At 44.6% G+C, this 21,295-nt stretch overlaps 1 protein-coding gene across 1 annotated transcript in view; it reads left to right on the top strand.

Annotated features, from left to right (window-relative positions):
* LOC135529958 (tripartite motif-containing protein 16-like) overlaps positions 1–8,249 on the top strand; it is a 15,910-nt gene extending 7,661 nt beyond the window's left edge. The window contains exons 4-6 of the mRNA XM_064958357.1: positions 4,087–4,246; positions 4,372–4,431; positions 4,663–8,249. Coding sequence (XP_064814429.1) covers positions 4,087–4,246; positions 4,372–4,431; positions 4,663–5,201 — 759 coding nt within the window. The 3' untranslated portion in view covers positions 5,202–8,249. The remainder of the gene's footprint in view (positions 1–4,086; positions 4,247–4,371; positions 4,432–4,662) is intronic.
* Positions 8,250–21,295: the final 13,046 nt, after the last annotated feature.

Raw genomic sequence — 21,295 nt, 5'->3', positions numbered from 1 at the left:
GGAAGGTTGAACACCAGACAGGCTGCGGCGTTCTGGATGAGTTGTAGGGGTTAATGGCACAGGCAGGGAGCCCAGCCAACAGCGAGTTGCAGTAATCCAGACGGGAGATGACAAGTGCCTGGATTAGGACCTGCGCCGCTTCCTGTGTGAGGCAGGGTCGTACTCTGCGGATGTTGTAGAGCATGAACCTACAGGAACGGGCCACCGCCATGATGTTGGTTGAGAACGACAGGGTGTTGTCCAGGATCACGCCAAGGTTCTTAGCGCTCTGGGAGGAGGACACAATGGAGTTGTCAACCGTGATGGCGAGATCATGGAACGGGCAGTCCTTCCCCGGGAGGAAGAGCAGCTCCGTCTTGCCGAGGTTCAGCTTGAGGTGGTGATCCGTCATCCACACTGATATGTCTGCCAGACATGCAGAGATGCGATTCGCCACCTGGTCATCAGAAGGGGAAAGGAGAAGATTAATTGTGTGTCGTCTGCATAGCAATGATAGGAGAGACCATGTGAGGTTATGACAGAGCCAAGTGACTTGGTGTATAGCGAGAATAGGAGAGGGCCTAGAACAGAGCCCTGGGGGACACCAGTGGTGAGAGCGCGTGGCGAGGAGACAGATTCTCGCCACGCCACCTGGTAGGAGCGACCTGTCAGGTAGGACGCAATCCAAGCGTGGGCCGCGCCGGAGATGCCCAACTCGGAGAGGGTGGAGAGGAGGATCTGATGGTTCACAGTATCGAAGGCAGCCGATAGGTCTAGAAGGATGAGAGCAGAGGAGAGAGAGTTTGCTTTAGCAGTGCGGAGCGCTCCGTGATACAGAGAAGAGCAGTCTCAGTTGAATGACTAGTCTTGAAACCTGACTGATTTGGATCAAGAAGGTCATTCTGAGAGAGATAGCGGGAGAGCTGGCCAAGGACGGCACGTTCAAGAGTTTTGGAGAGAAAAGAAAGAAGGGATACTGGTCTGTAGTTGTTGACATCGGAGGGATCGAGTGTAGGTTTTTTCAGAAGGGGTGCAACTCTCGCTCTCTTGAAGACGGAAGGGACGTAGCCAGCGGTCAGGGATGAGTTGATGAGCGAGGTGAGGTAAGGGAGAAGGTCTCCGGAAATGGTCTGGAGAAGAGAGGAGGGGATAGGGTCAAGCGGGCAGGTTGTTGGGCGGCCGGCCGTCACAAGAAGCGAGATTTCATCTGGAGAGAGAGGGGAGAAAGAGGTCAGAGCACAGGGTAGGGCAGTGTGAGCAGAACCAGCGGTGTCGTTTGACTTAGAAAACGAGGATCGGATGTCGCGACCTTCTTTTCAAAATGGTTGACGGTCATCTGCAGAGAGGGAGGAGGGGGGGGACGATTCAGGAGGAGGAGAAGGTGGCAAAGAGCTTCCTAGGGTTAGAGGCAGATGCTTGGAATTTAGAGTGGTAGAAAGTGGCTTTAGCAGAAGAGACAGAGGAGGAAAATGTAGAGAAGAGGGAGTGAAAGGATGCCAGGTCCGCAGGGAGGCGAGTTTTCCTCCATTTCCGCTCGGCTGCCCGGAGCTCTGTTCTGTGAGCTCGCAATGAGTCGTCGAGCCACGGAGCGGGAGGGGGGAGGACCGAGCCGGCCTGGAGGATAGGGGGACATAGAGAGTCAAAGGATGCAGAAAGGGAAGAGAGGAGGGTTGAGGAGGCAGAATCAGGAGATAGGTTGGAGAAGGTATGAGCAGAGGGAAGAGATGATAGGATGGAAGAGGAGAGAGTAGCGGGGAGAGAGAGCGAAGGTTGGGACGGCGCGATACCATCCGAGTAGGGGCAGTGTGGGAAGTGTTGGATGAGAGCGAGAGGGAAAAGGATACAAGGTAGTGGTCGGAGACTTGGAGGGAGTTGCAATGAGGTTAGTGGAAGAACAGCATCTAGTAAAGATGAGGTCGAGCGTATTGCCTGCCTTGTGAGTAGGGGGGGAAGGTGAGAGGGTGAGGTCAAAAGAGGAGAGGAGTGGAAAGAAGGAGGCAGAGAGGAATGAGTCAAAGGTAGACGTGGGGAGGTTAAAGTCGCCCAGGACTGTGAGAGGTGAGCCGTCCTCAGGAATGGAGCTTATCAAGGCATCAAGCTCATTGATGAACTCTCCGAGGGAACCTGGAGGACGATAAATGATAAGAATGTTAAGCTTCAAAGGGCTGGTAACTGTGACAGCATGGAATTCAAAGGAGGCGATAGACAGATGGGTAAGGGGAGAAAGAGAGAATGACCACTTGGGAGAGATGAGGATCCCGGTGCCACCACCCCGCTGACCAGAAGCTCTCGGGGTGTGCGAGAACACGTGGGCGGACGAAGAGAGAGCAGTAGGGGTAGCAGTGTTATCTGTGGTGATCCATGTTTCCGTCAGTGCCAAGAAGTCGAGGGACTGGAGGGAGGCATAGGCTGAGGTGAACTCTGCCTTGTTGGCCGCAGATCGGCAGTTCCAGAGGCTACCGGAGACCTGGAACTCCACGTGGGTCGTGCGCGCTGGGACCACCAGATTAGGTGGCCGCGGCCACGCGGTGGGAGCGTTTGTATGGTCTGTGCAGAGAGGAGAGAACAGGGATAGATAGACACATAGTTGACAGGCTACAGAAGAGGCTACGCTAATGCAAAGGAGATTGGAATGACAAGTGGACTACACGTCTCGAATGTTCAGAAAGTTAAGCTTACGTAGCAAGAAACTTATTGACTAAAATGATTGAAATGATACAGTACTGCTGGAGTAGGCTAGCTGGCAGTGGCTGCGTTGTTGACTTTGTAGGCTAGCTGGCAGTGGCTGCGATGTTGACACTACACTAATCAAGTCGTTCCGTCGAGTGTAATAGTTTCTACAGTGCTGCTATTTGGGGCTAGCTAGCTAGCTAGCAGTGTTGATTGCGTTACGTTACGTTAAAAGAACGACAATAGCTGGCTAGCTAAACTAGAGAATCGCTCTAGACTACACAATTGTCTTAGATACAAAGACGGCTATGTAGCTAGCTAGCTACGATCAAACAAATCAAACCGTTGTACTGTAATAGTTTCTACAGTGCTGCTAGTCGGGGGCTAGCTGGCTAGCTAGCAGTGTTGATTGCGTTACGTTACGTTAAAAGAACGACAATAGCTGGCTAGCTAACCTAGAAAATCGCTCTAGACTACACAATTGTCTTAGACGTTAGCTAGTTGCTTAGCTAGCTGCTGGGCAGATAGCAGTGTAGACTACGTTAGACGACTCCACGAAATACGATAATTACGCAATTATCTTTGATACAAAGACGGCTATGTAGCTAGCTAAGAAGAAATAGCTAAGATTAGACAAATCAAACCGTTGTACTATAATGAAATGTAATGAAAATGTAATGAAAGGTTATACTACCTACGGACCGAAGTGTAGATGCGACCGCTCGCTCCAACCCGGAACCTCTCTCTCTCTCTCTCTGTCATCCCTCTCCCTCTCTCTGTCCCTGTCTCTCTCTCTCTCCAGAGTTATCAGTCTCTCTCTCTCTCTCTCTCTCTCTCGAGAGAGAGGTATCAGTGTGTCTCTCTCTCTCTCTCTCTCTCCAGAGGTATCAGTGTCTCTCTCTCTCTCTCTCCAGAGGTATCAGTGTCTCTCTCTCTCTCTCTCTCTCCAGAGGTATCAGTGTCTCTCTCTCTCTCCAGAGGTATCAGTCTCTCTCTCTCTCTCTCTCTCTCTCTCTCTCTTCTCCAGAGGTATCAGTCTCTCTCTCTCTCTCTCCAGAGGTATCAGTCTCTCTCTCTCTCTCTCTCTCTCTCCAGAGGTATCAGTCTCTCTCTCTCTCTCTCCAGAGGTATCAGTCTCTCTCTCTCTCTCTCCAGAGGTATCAGTCTCTCTCTCTCTCTCTCCAGAGGTATCAGTCTCTCTCTCTCTCCAGAGGTATCAGTCTCTCTCTCTCTCTCTCTCCAGAGGTATCAGTCTCTCTCTCTCTCTCCAGAGGTATCATTCTCTCTCTCTCTCTCTCTCTCTCTCTCTCCAGGGGTATCAGTCTCTCTCTCTCTCTCTCTCTCTCCAGAGGTATCAGTCTCTCTCTGTCTCTCTCCAGAGGTATCAGTCTCTCTCTCTCCAGAGGTATCAGTCTCTCTCTCTCTCTCTCTCTCCAGAGGTATCAGTCTCTCTCCAGTATCAGTGTATCTTCAGACTTACCCAGCATCGTTGTCCGTCCTCTTCAGTACTTTGGAGATGTGAGTCAGACTGTGTCTGAACTGAGAGAGAAACTAGAAGACTTCCTTAAAGGAGAATGGACCAAGATCTCCACTACAGGTGTGTTGAAAACAATAAGAACATCAACTTTAGACATTTGAAAGTTCCCTACTAGTCATATACATGTGGAATATGGTCTGATGATAACATTCCCTCTCTCTGTCAATGTGTTTGTGTGTCTGTAGTGAATATAGTGGATGTTGTACTGCCTCCAGAGCCCAAGACCAGAGAACAGTTGTTACAATGTGAGTCTCTTTATTGTGAAGTAACTAACAGTCTCTTTTTACTGACACTCCTAACAATCCCTCTAGAAATATATAGCAATAGTAGATCTAATCAAAGACTGGGTCTCTATCTGACTCCTCATATTTCTCTGATTTGATCTCTGCTGTGCTCTAATCAAAGACAGGGGAGATACAGTATCTGACTTAACTTATTGTTCTGACTCCCCTAATTGGTCTCTGCTCTTCTCCCAGATTCCTGTCAGCTCACACTGGACCCAAACACAGCAGGAACACGCCTCTCTCTGTCTGAAGGGAACAGAAAGGTGACCTTTACACGTCAAGTCCAACCATATCCTGACCATCCAGACAGATTCACCAACTACTGGCAGGTTCTGTGTAGAGAGGGTCTGTCTGGACGCTGTTACTGGGAGGTGGAGAGGACTGGTGGTGTTGCTACAGCAGTCTCATATAAAGACATCAGCAGAACAGGGAGAGGTAATGATGGTGCATTTGGAGACAATAACAAGACCTGGAGTTTATATTACTATAGAGGTGGTTATTGTTTCAGACACAATAATGTTGTGACTAAAGTATCAGGCCCTCAGTCCTCCAGAGTAGGAGTGTACCTGGATCACAAGGCAGGTACTCTGTCCTTCTACAGTGTCTCTGACACAATGACCCTCCTCCACAGAGTCCAGACCACATTCACTCAGCCCCTTTATCCTGGGTTTGGATTTTGTTATGGTCCTATTTTTTATGTCTCTGGTACTGCTGAGCTGGTTAGACTGTAGTAGGGACCACATAGATACTAGTCATGCTGGTGTAGTCTATAGCTGAGCTGGTTAAACTGTAGTAGGGTCCACATAGATACTAGTCATGCTGGTGTAGTCTATAGCTGAGCTGGTTAGACTGTAGTAGGGTCCACATAGATACTAGTCATGCTGGTGTAGTCTATAGCTGAGCTGGTTAGACTGTAGTAGGGTCCACATAGATACTAGTCATGTTGGTGTAGTCTATAGCTGAGCTGGTTAGACTGTAGTAGGGTCCACATAGATACTAGTCATGCTGGTGTAGTCTATAGCTGAGCTGGTTAGACTGTAGTAGGGTCCACATAGATACTAGTCATGCTGGTGTAGTCTATAGCTGAGCTGGTTAGACTGTAGTAGGGTCCACATAGATACTAGTCATGCTGGTGTAGTCTATAGCTGAGCTGGTTAGACTGTAGTAGGGTCCACATAGATACTAGTCATGCTTGTGTAGTCTATAGCTGAGCTGGTTAGACTGTAGTAGGGTCCACATAGATACTAGTCATGCTGGTGTAGTCTATAGCTGAGCTGGTTAGACTGTAGTAGGGTCCACATAGATACTAGTCATGCTGGTGTAGTCTATAGCTGAGCTGGTTAGACTGTAGTAGGGTCCACATAGATACTAGTCATGCTGGTGTAGTCTATAGCTGAGCTGGTTAGACTGTAGTAGGGTCCACATAGATACTAGTCATGCTGGTGTAGTCTATAGCTGAGCTGGTTAGACTGTAGTAGGGTCCACATAGATACTAGTCATGCTGGTGTAGTCTATAGCTGAGCTGGTTAGACTGTAGTAGGGTCCACATAGATACTAGTCATGCTGGCGTAGTCTATAGCTGAGCTGGTTAGACTGTAGTAGGGTCCACATAGATACTAGTCATGTTGGTGTAGTCTATAGCTGAGCTGGTTAGACTGTAGTAGGGTCCACATAGATACTAGTCATGCTGGTGTAGTCTATAGCTGAGCTGGTTAGACTGTAGTAGGGACCACATAGATACTAGTCATGCTGGTGTAGTCTATAGCTGAGCTGGTTAGACTGTAGTAGGGTCCACATAGATACTAGTCATGCTGGTGTAGTCTATAGCTGAGCTGGTTAGACTGTAGTAGGGTCCACATAGATACTAGTCATGCTGGTGTAGTCTATAGCTGAGCTGGTTAGACTGTAGTAGGGTCCACATAGATACTAGTCATGCTGGCGTAGTCTATAGCTGAGCTGGTTAGACTGTAGTAGGGTCCACATAGATACTAGTCATGCTGGTGTTACGAATCCCTTTTGGCCCGACAGTCTAGGGGGGATGGTAATGAGACTCGTAACATAACTCATGCAAATTACTATTGTGACAAAGGAAAAGTGTGAACGAAATAAGCACGACAACTGAAATCTACCGTCAAACTCTAGGTTTATTTATAAACACACGGTAATGGGGGGAGCAGGAAAAGGGGCTGAGCTGGACCCAAGGAAAGAAACAATAAGTATTCAAAAACACCCCTAAGCTAGACTAGCCTACTTTAACAACAGCTAACTAACTAACCAAAAATACAGTGGGTGGTCCGCCCAGTTCTAACTAGTGTATTTAACAAAGTTCACCTACGGGTAGTGTTTGCCCATGGGCGACTTGTCTTGGTTTCCCCCTTTTCCACCAGCAATCAAACACAAACACCATAACCAAAAACAATACTCACAGGTGATGACAAAGTGCTATGAGGTGCTTAAACAAAAGAGAGGTTAAGACACAAAGCGAGAGTGAAACACAGAGACCTACAGACATGGCATTTACAGAGAGATTGAGCTGAGCTCTAGAACAAACAAATGATGGGGTTTTTAAACCATGGGGAAAGAACTGTGATAGGTTTAGGAAATATGAGGAGGTGTGTCTTCTGATTGATGATTGATTGGGGAGTGATGATTTTCACCTGTGAGGGGAGAAGGAGAGAAAAGAAACACACACACAGGATACACACACACACACAGGATAACTGTATCCGTAACACTGGTGTAGTCTATAGCTGAGCTGGTTAGACTGTAGTAGGGTCCACATAGATACTAGTCATGCTGGCGTAGTCTATAGCTGAGCTGGTTAGACTGTAGTAGGGACCACATAGATACTAGTCATGCTGGTGTAGTCTATAGCTGAGCTGGTTAGACTGTAGTAGGGTCCACATAGATACTAGTCATGCTGGTGGTGAAGGTCCCCAGATGTGATGATTCATTCTGCTCTGTTTTCTCTACAATGATTTAACTGATTTGATCTTCAGAAGATGTTATGAATTAAAATTCAATGTTTTCATATTTTTGTAATTGCAATGTTTTAATCCTGTACATTTCCATGAATCATGATGTCTGGTGTTGATGTATATTGGTTGTCATTCAGAACCATTGATATGTTTTCTCAGTTGGTTCTCTGTCTCTATGTAATTCTCCTCAGTATCATTGATCAGCTTGTTGGCTTGGTCCTAATTGATGTGTTCTCTGTCACCTGGAGCTGCATGGAAAATGGTCCAGGAACTAAAGGACAATTCAGGACTAGTCAGCCCACTACAAGCTGGTATCACTTCCTTTCTACTAAACTATATGGTCTGGTTTCCCAGACACAGATGAATCCTAGTCCTGGACTAAACAGTATGTTCAATGTAGATGTCCAGGAAACCGGCCCTAAATGTGTCATCTTTCATCCTCCCATACTGCTCAGTCCAGCAACATTAAACCTGTCCAGCAGGTGGTGCTGTTGACCAAACAATAAAACCAGCAGATATCTTGACTTGCCACTCAGTATATCAGTAATGTTCAGAATAGTACTTTAATATCATTGGAGATTGATGGTCTTTTTAATCCACTATCCAGAGTCAGGAACAGATGAAGTTAGGTCTGCTACTGTTCAGTGATTAAATATGATTTATGGTGATGGGAAATAATAAAAAACACTCAACTTCATCTAGTAATAGTTTTCCTTTGTTATTTCTTCCAAGGTGTGTCTTTAACTTGTAAATGTATTGTGTGGAGGTGAGCTAGTGGTGTGGCTGATAGAATAGAATGAAGAGGGAGGAGGGGAGGAAGAGGGGAGGAGTGAAGGGCTGTCCTGTGTGGCTCAGTCGGTAGAGCATGGCGCTTGCAACGCCAAGCGTCGTGGGTTCGATTCCCGCTGGGGCCACCAATATGTAAAAGTAGTGGCCCCAGCCGACTTGTAAGTCGCTTTGGACAAAAGCGTCTGCTAAATGGGATATTAGACTTATTAGACTGTTCAAGAAACCAGATGAGGAAGAGGAAGATGTTCAGGGGAATTACTGTCTGTTCCAAATGGTTCCCTATTCCCTACGTAGTGCACTACAGTGCTTCTGACCAGGTCTAAAGTAGTGTTCTACGTAGGGAATAGGGTGTAGATATATTACAATATCATGCTTTAGTGTTTGGCACAAAAATATATTAGATCTCCCCCCCCCCCCCCACTTCCTGTCTGTCATCCCCCAGTTCTGTTAAGACTTCCTCTCATTGAACTGGGCCTCATTCTAAATGGTCACTTTGTATTGATAGTCCATACTGGTCTTTACTATGGTTCTACATACAGTACCTGTATTGATAGTCCATACTGGTCTTTACTATGGTTCTACATACAGTACCTGTATTGATAGTCCATACTGGTCTTTACTATGGTTCTACATACAGTACCTGTATTGATAGTCCATACTGGTCTTTACTATGGTTCTACATACAGTACCTGTATTGATAGTCCATACTGGTCTTTACTATGGTTCTACATACAGTACCTGTATTGATAGTCCATACTGGTCTTTACTATGGTTCTACATACAGTACCTGTATTGATAGTCCATACTGGTCTTTACTATGGTTCTACATACAGTACCTGTATTGATAGTCCATACTGGTCTTTACTATGGTTCTACATACAGTACCTGTATTGATAGTCCATACTGGTCTTTACTATGGTTCTGACCTGTTCTACTTCTTGGTTCTGTTAGAAGCAAATCAGAATGGGACCGTAATTTATATTTATTTACTGACCTGACTAAAGAATAACTATGGCATTTTACCCAATATAAATCAGTGTATACCAGTGTTTAAACCTACAATATGGCCTTATAAATCAGTGTATACCAGTGTTTAAACCTACCCAAGGTAGATGACCACCAGCCAACAGCGCTGTAGAGATCACAATGATGTGTTAGACGTTTCTGATTGGTAATGAACCTGAGGGCTGCATGATACACTGAATCAAGTTCTCTCAGGGTCGTGGTTGAGGCCTGCATATATATAACATCACTACAATCTACAACCATTGAAAAAAATCCAGAAAATCACATTGTAGGATTTTTAATGAATTTATTTGCAAATTATGGTGGAAAATAAGTATTTGGTCACCTACAAACAAGCAAGATTTCTGTCTCTCACAGACCTGTAACTTCTTCTTTAACCTCTTTAACCTCTATGGGGGCGCTATTTCATTTTTGGATGAAAAACGTTCCCGTTTTAAACAAGATATTTTGTCACAAAAAGATGCTCGACTATGCATATAATTGATAGCTTTCGAAAGAAAACACTCTGACGTGTCCAAAACTACCAAGATATTCTCTGTGCGTGCCCTAGAACGTGAGCTTCAGGCAAAACCAAGATGAGATGGCATCCAGGAAATGAACAGGATTTTTGAGGCTCTGTTTTCCATTGTCTCCTTATATGGCTGTGAATGCGAGAGGAATGAGCCTGCCCTTTCTGTCGTTTCCCCAAGGTGTCTGCAGCATTGTGACGTATTTGTAGGCAGATCATTGGAAGATTGACCATAAGAGACCACATTTACCAGGTGTCCGCCCGGTGTCCTACGCCGAAATTGGTGCGCAAAAGTCACCTGCCAGTATTTTTCCTTGGGATACAGAGAGGAAAGCAAGCTTCCACGAACTGCATATCAATGAAGAGATATGTGAAAAAACACCTTGAGGATTGATTCCAAACAACGTTTGCCATGTTTCGGCGATATTATGTAGTTAATCCGGAAAAGTTTTACGTTGTAGGTGACTGAATTTTCGGTTCGTTTCGGTAGCCAGATGCAATGTAGAAAACGGAACGATTTCTCCTACACACAGACGCTTTCAGGAAAAACTGCGCATTTGGTATGTAACTGAGAGTCTCCTCATTGAAAACATCAGAAGCTCTTCAAAGGTAAATGATTTTATTTATTTGGTTATCTGGTTTTTGTGAAAATGTTGCGTGCTAAATGCTACTCAAAATGCTATGCTAGCTTTGCATACTCTTACACAAATTAGTCAATTTCTATGGTTCAAAAGCATATTTTGAAAATCTGAGATGACAGTGTTGTTAAGAAAAGGCTAAGCTTGAGAGCAGACGCATTATTTTCATTTTATTTGCGATTTTCAGAAATCGTTAACGCTGCGTTATGCTAATGAGCCTGAGGCTTTAGTCACAAACCCGGATCCGGGATGGGGAGTTTCAAGAAGTTAAGAGGCTCCTCTGTCCTCCACTCGTTACCTGTATTAATGGCACCTGTTTCAACCTGTTATCAGTATAAAAGACACCTGTCCACAACCTCAAACAGTCACACTCCAAACCCCACTATGGCCAAGACCAAAGAGCTGTAAAAGGACACCAGAAACAAAATTGTAGACCTGCACCAAGCTGGGAAGACTGAATCTGCAATAGGGAAGCAGCTTGGTTTGAAGAAATCAACTGTGGGGGCAATTATTAGGAAATGGAAGACATACAAGACCACTGACAATCTCCCTCGATCTGGGGCTCCACGCAAGATCTCACCCCGTGGGGTCAAAATGATCACAAGAACGGTGAGCAAAAATCCCAGAACCACACGGGGGGACCTAGTGAATGACCTGCAGAGAGCCGGGACCAAAGTAACAAAGCCTACTATCAGTAACACACTACGCCACCAGGGACTCAAATCCTGCAGTGCCAGACGTGTCCCCTGCTTAAGCCAGTACATGTCCAGGCCTGTCTGAAGTTTGCTAGAGAGCATTTGGATGATCCAGAAGAAGATTGGGAGAATGTCATATGGTCAGATGAAACCAAAATATAACTTTTTGGTAAAAACTCAACTCGTAGTGTTAATAAACCAGTCTCGATCATGACCTGTAATTCCACAAAATGTTAACCTTTGCACCAACACAGTGTCCACAGTGTCAAAAGCCTTTTACAAATCAATATAGACAGACACACTTTAACACTGACTGCATTCCATGAAATACGTTTTTTTCTTGGAGGCCTTCATCTCCCTACTAACTAGGACCTTCTAACTGAGGACTCCAGGACCTTCTAACTAAGGACTCCAGGACCTTCTAACTAAGGACTCCAGGACCTTCTAACTAAGGACTCCAGGACCTTCTAACTAAGGACTCCAGGACCTTCTAACTAAGGACTCCAGGACCTACTAAGGACTCCAGGACCTTCTAACTAAGGACTCCAGGACCTACTTACTAAGGACTCCAGGACCTTCTAACTAAGGACTCCGGGACCTTCTAACTAAGGACTCCGGGTCCTTCTAACTAAGGACTCTGGGACCTTCTAACTAAGGACTCCGGGACCTTCTAACTAAGGACTCCAGGACCTACTAACTAAGGACTCCAGGACTCCAGGACCTTTGACAGTACAGACAGCGTTGATATGGGTCGATAGTTGTCAAGTAGCGAAGGATCTCCACCTTTCAGGAGAGGCAGTACAAAAGCAGATTTCCATAAATTGGGGATTTCCTGAACGTCAAGCGTGAGGTTAGAAATATATGGGGGAGCAATGATGTCAGCAGCAGGTGTAGGAAGCAGGGGTCTAGTTCATCAGGGACAGGGGATTCTGTTCTATCAATTTATTTCAGGGCTTTACACACTTCTGAAACAGAGAAGGATGGGAAGGAGAACCTGGTGAAGGAGAACCTGGTGAAAGAGAGCACAGGGGTGTCAGGGATGAGAAGGAGAACCTGGTGAAGGAGAGCACAGGGGGGGTTTAACATTTTTAAATGAACTGCCTGCATCTATAAAATGCTGATTCAAGGCCTTCATAATGGAGGTTCTCTCAGTTACTTCCTGAGTGTCGACCAACAATAGTTTGGGAAGCTGTGAATCTTCTTTTCACTCCAAACCTTAAACTACTTGTCAGAATGTGGAGGGATTATTTAAATGATCTGAAGTAGATTTCAGGTAGTGGTCTGCTTTCACTTTTCAGATCAAAGCCACACCCATATTTCAGACGTCCAATCATCTGCTGAACCAGACCCTCTTGCTTTATCCCACATAGCATTTAGTTCCCTTGTGATTTTAGTACGTTCCTCAGTAAACCAGGGATTCTCTCTGCCCTTCATCCTGAATTTATTTAAAGGGGCTTATTGCGTACATCCTGGAAAGCATTGTGGAAGTAAGAAAAGGCTAATTCAACATCAGGGATTAATTCCATTCTATTCCATTTAATTCTGGATACATCATGTAAAAAACCTGGAGTATCAAACAGCTTCTGGTTTCTTTTCGTAATGACATGTGGAGGATGTTTAGGAATTTGACCATCTCTCACACAGGCAATAGCACAGTGATCAAATACCAGAAGCATTAAAACGATGAGCAGTTTTGGTTCAGATCAAATCAATCAAAGAGGATTTCAGAGGAAACTTTATATTCAACCTCGTTACACTGTTGACAATCTGAGTGAGATTCTGGGTATTGGATAGAATTGAGAGTTGATCAGAGCTAGATGTTAACCAGTCCTGATTCAGATCACCTATCAGATCAAACTCAGAGTTTACATGCTGTGATAATATGAAAATACAATCCAGAGAGCCAACAGGAGCAGATGGTCTGTAACAACAAGATACAACCATATTTAAACAGGAGCAGATGGTCTGTAACAACAAGGTACAACCATATTTAAACAGTATCAGATGGTCTGTAACAACAAGATACAACCATATTTAAACAGGAGCAGATGGTCTGTAACAACAAGATACAACCATATTTAAACAGGAGCAGATGGTCTGTAACAACAAGATACAACCATATTTAAACAGGAGCAGATGGTCTATAACAACAAGATACATCCATATTTAAACAGGAGCAGATGGTCTGTAACAACAAGATACAACCATATTTAAACAGGAGCAGATGGTCTATAACAACAAGATACAACCATATTTAAACAGGAGCAGATGGTCTATAACAACAAGATACAACCATATTTAAACAGGAGCAGATGGTTTATAACCTGTCTCACGTCACCCCGCTCCTCCGCTCTCTCCACTGGCTTCCAGTTGAAGCTCGCATCCGCTACAAGACCATGGTGCTTGCCTAATTTAGCTGTGAGGGGAACGGCACCGCAGTACCTCCAGGCTCTGATCAGGCCCTACACCCAAGCAAGGGCACTGCGTTCATCCACCTCTGGCCTGCTCGCCTCCCTACCACTGAGGAAGTACAGTTCCCGCTCAGCCCAGTCAAAACTGTTCGCTGCTCTGGCCCCCCAATGGTGGAACAAGGTCCTCACGACGCCAGGACAGCGGAGTCAATCACCACCTTCCGGAGACACCTTAAACCCCACCTCTTCAAGGAATACCTAGGATAGGATAAGTAATCCTTCTCACCCCCCCTTAAATGATTTAGATGCACTATTGTAAAGTGGCTGCTCCACTGGATGTCAGAAGGTGAATTCACCAATTTGTAAGTCGCTCTGGATAAGAGCGAAATGACTTAAATGTAAATGTATAACAACAAGATACAACCATATTTAAACAGGAGCAGATGGTCTGTAACAACAAGATACAACCATATTTAAACAGGAGCAGATGGTCTGTAACAACAAGATACAACCATATTCAAACAGGAGCAGATGGTCTATAACAACAAGATACAACCATATTTAAACAGGAGCAGATGGTCTATAACAACAAGATACAACCATATTTAAACAGGAGCAGATGGTCTGTAACAACAAGATACAACCATATTTAAACAGGAGCAGATGGTCTGTAACAACAAGATACAACCATATTTAAACAGGAGCAGATGGTCTATAGCAACAAGATACAACCATATTTAAACAGGAGCAGATGGTCTATAACAACAAGATACAACCATATTTAAACAGGAACCAAGGTTAAGGTTCAACCCCAGATATTCAACTTGCTGAGGTTGAGTAGAAGTCAGACCGCTGAGATCTTGTGTTTTGCGTAAACAGCAACACCACCACCCTTAGATTGACCATCTGCACCTAAAACATTATAACCATTGCTGCCAATATATTTTTGTCTTTAATAGATTTTTGTAGCCAGGTTTCAGAAAGCATAAATACATCAGGGTGGGCAGGTTTTATCCATATATCCACATAATCATACTACATCAGCAGACTTATTACATTCACATGCAGAAACTTCAGGCCGCTCTGACTACTTCATTGGACAGGATGTCAGGACCTGGGTCAGACTGCACATTTCCAGACAGTAGAAGCAGCTAGATAATGGCCGGTCTAGATGGAGGGTTCCAACATGTGGATTTATAGGCAGCACTTGAAGGACAATCCATCGTCACCAGAATCTTTAACGCCACAACATTCAGGAGATGAGGAAAGTCCAGGGACACGGTTCAGTACCAAGAAAACAGTCCTGACATGTCAGAGCAACAGTCCCATTTCTCCCATGTTGTTTGGGAGAAATGTGCATCGATCTCACGTGCATTTATGGAGCAAGAGTGTGGTTTCTCCCAAAACTCGAGGGAGAAACATTTATATATTTCCTCATTGACAGAGCAAGAGTGTAGTTTCTCCCAACACTCGAGGGAGAAACTCATATTTCCTCATTGACAGAGCAAGAGTGTAGTTTCTCCCAAAACTCGTGGGAGAAACATCAATCTATTTCCTCAATCACAGAGCAGGCGTGTAGTTTCTCCTTTGAACAGCAGCAACATGATCCTTTATTGCCTCATCTTTGATCTGAGAGAAACACAGCACTAAGCAATCTAAGACATGTAGCCAACACAACGCTGAACCCTCATTAAATGAGCTAAAAACAATCCTAAATAATAATACAAACATAGTAACAATCACTAAATAGTCCAACAGCAGATCAGTCAACAAGTCATAAATGTGTGATGTAGGAGAGCAAAGCTACGGGGAGAGAGAGAGTGGCGAGGGCACCTGTACCAGACTGGGAGAGACAGACCAGAGCAGGAGAGGACACCTGTACCAGACTGGGAGAGACAGACCAGAGCCGGCGGGGACACCTGTACCAGACTGGGAGAGACAGACCAGAGCAGGAGAGGACACCTGTACCAGACTGGGAGAGACAGACCAGAGCAGGAGAGGACACCTGTACCAGACTGGGAGAGACAGACCAGAGCAGGAGAGGACACCTGTACCAGACTGGGAGAGACAGACCAGAGCAGGAGAGGACACCTGTACCAGACTGGGAGAGACAGACCAGAGCAGGAGAGGACACCTGTACCAGACTGGCAGAGACAGACCAGAGCCGGCGGGGACCAGTGCAGCAGGTAACAGGGTATGTGAGAGTGTCCAGAGATGAGTCTTTCCTTGGAGCAGAACACAGAGCAGAACTAGGACAGCATCATACTTTCTGCACTACAGAAACTACAGGACCAGTCAAAAGTTGGGACACACCTGGTACACCTCATAGACAATCAGGTGAGAACAAATGATAGTCCCACTAAACCCAAACCAGATGGGATGGCGTATCGCTGCAGAATGCTGGTTAAGTGATGCAATGTTCAATAGCATCACACTTAACGCCTCACTTCCCCTTTCAGGTCCATAGGGGTTTACTGCCCCCTGCTGGAGACTGGAGCACACTGCAGCCCCTTTCAGGTCCATAGGGATCACTGCCCCCTGACTTGCTTGGGCAGAGAAACACGACTAATGGCCATTAGACCGGTGGAAATGTCCTTTGAGTCCAGATTTAAGACTTCTGGTTCTAACCGCTGTGTCTTTGTGAGAAGCAGAGTAGGTGAACAGATGATCTCTGCATGTGTATTTTCCACCGTGAAGCATGGAGGAGGAGGTGTGTTGGTGCTTTGCCGGGGGCACCACCATGATAGTCTTAACCAGCATGGCTACCACAGCATTCTGCAGTGATACGCCATCCCATCTGGTTTGTGCTTAGTGGGACTATCATTTGTTTTTCAACGGGACAATGACCCAACACACCTCCAGGCTGTGTTAGGGCTATTTGACCAAGGAGAGTGATGCAGGGCTGCATCAGATGACTGGGCCTCCACTTGATTTGTTGAACACGTTGTTGGTTACTACATGATTCCATGTGTGTTATTTCATAGTTTTGATGTCTTCCCTACATTTCTACAATGTAGAAAATAGTAAACATAAAGAAAAACCCTTGAATGAGTAGGTGTGTCCAAACTTTTGACTGGTACTGTATGTTAAGGGGATGGTTCACCCCAATAGAAAGGTCCATACCTCTAAACACCATCTTATTAGATGGATCCATTTCCTTCATGTTTCTGAATGGGGGGAGAAGGGCCTTCCAAGAGCTGGGCGTCTGGCCAAACTGAGCAATGGGGGAGAAGGGCCTTGGTCCTGGAGGTATTTTGCTCTGACATGACCTGTCAACTGTGGGACCTTATACAGACAGGTGTGTGCTTTTCCAAATCATGTCCTATCAATGGAATTTACCACAGGTGGACTCCAAACCCGTTGTAGAAACACCTCAAGGATGATCAATGGAAACAGGATACACCGGAGCTCAATCTCACGTCTCAAAGGGTCTGAATACTTATATAAGGTACTTCGGTTAATAATTTGCAAAAAATAAAAAACATCTTTTCGCTTTGTCATTATGAAGTATTGTGAGGTCATTCTGGAGTATTGTGAGGTCATTCTGGAGTATTGTGATGTCATTATGAGACATTGTGATGTCATTATGGAGTATTGTGAGGTCATTATGGAGTATTGTGATGTCATTATGAGACCTTGTGATGTCATTATGGAGTATTGTGAGGTCATTATGGAGTATTGTGATGTCATTATGGGGTATTGTGAGGTCATTATGGAGTATTGTGATGTCATTATGAGACCTTGTGATGTCATTATGGAGTATTGTGAGGTCATTATGGAGTATTGTGATGTCATTATGGGGTATGGTGTGTGGATTGAATAGGAACATGATTTATTTAATCCATTGTAGAATGAGGCTGTAACGTAACAAAATGTTTCTGAATGCCTTGTATGTATGTTAATGGTATTTGTTCACCCCAATAGTACAGTTTGTGATGTTTTTCTCCATATCTCTAAAAACCATGTTATTAGATGGATCCATTTCCCCCCATTAGTTTGGGATTCAGACCTGCAGTCATCTTGATTTCAGACACTATGGAGAAGTGTTCCACAGGCAGTAAATCTGATGTAGAATAAATGGAACCTGGATCCATTTCATTCTATTAACATGGTTTATGTGTTATAGCAGTAATGGGCTTAAACTGATATTAAAATGACAACTCCATAGATGATACCAGGTCAGGGGAGTTCATCTCTGCTCCCAGCATCCCTGGGACAGTACTGATCAACATAGCTGACCTGATGCAGAGGTGGACCAGTGATGTTTTCCTCTCAGTGGTGAGACTTGCCCTTCCATTTGACACACCTTTACCTGATGAGATCATACAAGACGTTACAGGCTTATTGCACGTGGAAACAGACATGTTTCAAAATAATTTTGAAAACTTAATAAGCAGTGGTTGAATGAGTTAGTTGTAATGGAACCAATAGAAAAGTCCTAAAAGTACAAACAAAGATCATACAAGACGTTACAGGCTTATTGCATGTGGTAACAGATGTGTTCAAATACTATTTATAATAATATTGAATACTTCATGAGCAATGGTCCATAGGGTTTTACTGCCCCCTGCTGGAGACTGGAGCACACTGCAGTCCCTTTCAGGTCGATAGGGATTACTGCCCCCTGCTGGAGACTGGAGCACACTGCAGTCCCTTTCAGGTCCATGGGGGTTTACTGCCCCCTGCTGGAGACTGGAGCACACTGCAGTCCCTTTCAGGTCCATAGGGTTTTACTGCCCCCTGCTGGAGACTGGAGCACACTGCAGTCCCTTTCAGGTCCATAGGGTTTTACTGCCCCCTGCTCATCCAACACATCAATGATTCTTATAGGATGGAGGGAGCATTAGCGAATAGAAAAGTCCTAAAAGCACAAACAAACCCCGCCCACCTGGAGGACAATGGAAATGCTCAAAGTGTTGGAAAGATTTCAAAAAGTATTTGAATCCAGGGTGTTATTCGTTAGAGAACACTGTAGCAAAACAGAATTATTTTAGTTCAGTTAGTCCCTCCCTGTTTTAGTTCATTGTCTTCAGTTTGGCGCCTCGTGGATATGATTCAGGTCTCCGTGGAAACATCAATGTAAATTCACCTTTGATTTTTACTCCTCACTTTCACTTCCAGGTCCATAGAGGTTTAGTGCCCCCTGCTGGAGACTGGAGCACACTGCAGTCCCTTTCAGGTCCAAAGGGTTTTACTGCCCCCTGCTGGAGACTGGAGCACACTGCAGTCCCTTTCAGGTCCAAAGGGTTTTACTGCCCCCTGCTGGAGACTGGAGCACACTGCAGTCCCTTTCAGGTCTATAGGGTTTTACTGCCAGATGATGAGGCCCTCATCAATACAGGTACTGTATGTAGAACCATAGTAAAGACCAGTATGGACTATCAATACAGATACTGTATGTAGAACCATAGTAAAGTCCAGTATGGACTATCAATACAGGTACTGTATGTAGAACCATAGTAAAGTCCAGTATGGACTATCAATACAGGTACTGTATGTAGAACCATAGTAAAGCCCAGTATGGACTATCAATACAGGTACTGTATGTAGAACCATAGTAAAGACCAGTATGGACTATCAATACAGATACTGTATGTAGAACCATAGTAAAGACCAGTATGGACTATCAATACAGGTACTGTATGTAGAACCATAGTAAAGACCAGTATGGACTATCAATACAGATACTGTATGTAGAACCATAGGAAAGACCAGTATGGACTATCAATACAGGTACTGTATGTAGAACCATAGTAAAGACCAGTATGGACTATCAATACAGGTACTGTATGTAGAACCATAGTAAAGACCAGTATGGACTATCAATACAAAGTGACCATTTAGAATGAGGCCCAGTTCAATGAGAGGAAGTCTTAACAGAACTGGGGATGACAGACAGGAAGTAGGGGTGGATATCTAATATATTTTTGTGCCAAACACTAAAGCATGATATTGTAATAAATCTACACCCTATTCCCTACGTAGAACACTACTTTAGACCTGGTCAGAAGCACCGTAGTGCACTACGTAGGGAATAGGGAACCATTTGGAACAGAGACAGTAATTCCCCTGAACATCTTCCTCTTCCTCATCTGGTTTCTTGAACAGCCCTTCACTCCTCCCCTCTTCCTCCCCTCCTCCCTCTTCATTCTATTCTATCAGCCACACCACTAGCTCACCTCCACACAATACATTTACAAGTTAAAGACACACCTTGGAATAAATAACAAAGGAAAACTATTACTAGATGAAGTTGAGTGTTTTTTATTATTTCCCATCACCAGAAATCATATTTAATCACTGAACAGTAGCAGACCTAACTTCATCTGTTCCTGACTCTGGATAGTGGATTAAAAAGACCATCAATCTCCAATGATATTAAAGTACTATTCTGAACATTACTGATATACTGAGTGGCAAGTCAAGATATCTGCTGGTTTTATTGTTTGGTCAACAGCACCACCTGCTGGACAGGTTTAATGTTGCTGGACTGAGCAGTATGGGAGGATGAAAGATGACACATTTAGGGCCGGTTTCCTGGACATCTACATTGAACATACTGTTTAGTCCAGGACTAGGATTCATCTGTGTCTGGGAAACCAGACCATATAGTTTAGTAGAAAGGAAGTGATACCAGCTTGTAGTGGGCTGACTAGTCCTGAATTGTCCTTTAGTTCCTGGACCATTTTCCATGCAGCTCCAGGTGACAGAGAACACATCAATTAGGACCGAGCCAACCCCTATGGACCTGAAAGGGACTGCAGTGTGCTCCAGTCTCCAGCAGGTGGCAGTAATCCCTATGGACCTGAAAGGGACTGCAGTGTGCTCCAGTCTCCAGCAGGGGGCAGTAAACCCCTATGGACCTGAAAGGGACTGCAGTGTGCTCCAGTCTCCAACATGATTCAAAAACATGATAAATCAAAAATAAACTAATTTGAATAACCAATCAACTTATCTCATAAAGCAATGGTTAAATAGATTACATTTTATAATTAAATCCCACCTGTTTCTATCATTTCTTGTGAGATTGTTCTGGTCTCACCAGAAAGTAAGGATAAATCCCACAGTATCAACCCCACTAATGCATATTCGTAACCAGTAAATTGTGTGTGTGTGTGCTGGTGAACCGTAGGTCAAAAACACACCTGAACAAGGCCTCACTTATCTGGAAGTCTGTTTGCAGTCCTTTACTGATTCACTTCCTCAACACAGCCAAGCGGTAACAACAGGATTTTTGCCTATCTGAGAAGTCCCTAATTGATTCACTTCCTCGGCACAATAGGCAGTAAACAAATGTATTTTTGCCTGTCTGATCAGTCCCCTATCGATACATTTCCTAGACACTATAGGGCAGCAACCAAAGGTCTTTTATTTAATTCTATTCCACCATGCAGATGGACAGTTGCCACTTCAAACTGGACGGAACAGAACAGTCAACAGGACAGATGAATGAGATGGAATCAATGCCCCAGATGAATTGAATGACTCTCCTGACTGATTCTATAAGATGAATGGGTTGAGTTTGGGGACAACTCCCTGAAAGGTTGCAACATCAAATCCCCGAGCTGACAAGGCAAAAATCTGTCGTTCTGCCCCTGAACAAGGCAGTTAACCCACTGTTCCCCAGTAGGCCGTCATTGTAAATAAGAATTTGTTCTTAACTGACTTGTCTAGTTAAATAAAAACAGCTTACCTCTCATCTAGGTGGCCACCTGTTTGCTCAATTCATCCAGAAAGACCCGTCTGCAGTCATAGAGTTCTCCACCATTTGCTGGTCCCT

The sequence above is a fragment of the Oncorhynchus masou genome, unplaced genomic scaffold (genome assembly GCF_036934945.1).
Source record: "Oncorhynchus masou masou isolate Uvic2021 unplaced genomic scaffold, UVic_Omas_1.1 unplaced_scaffold_1218, whole genome shotgun sequence".
In the NCBI taxonomy this organism is placed as follows: domain Eukaryota; kingdom Metazoa; phylum Chordata; class Actinopteri; order Salmoniformes; family Salmonidae; genus Oncorhynchus; species Oncorhynchus masou.
This window is presented reverse-complemented; position numbering and strand designations above follow the sequence as displayed.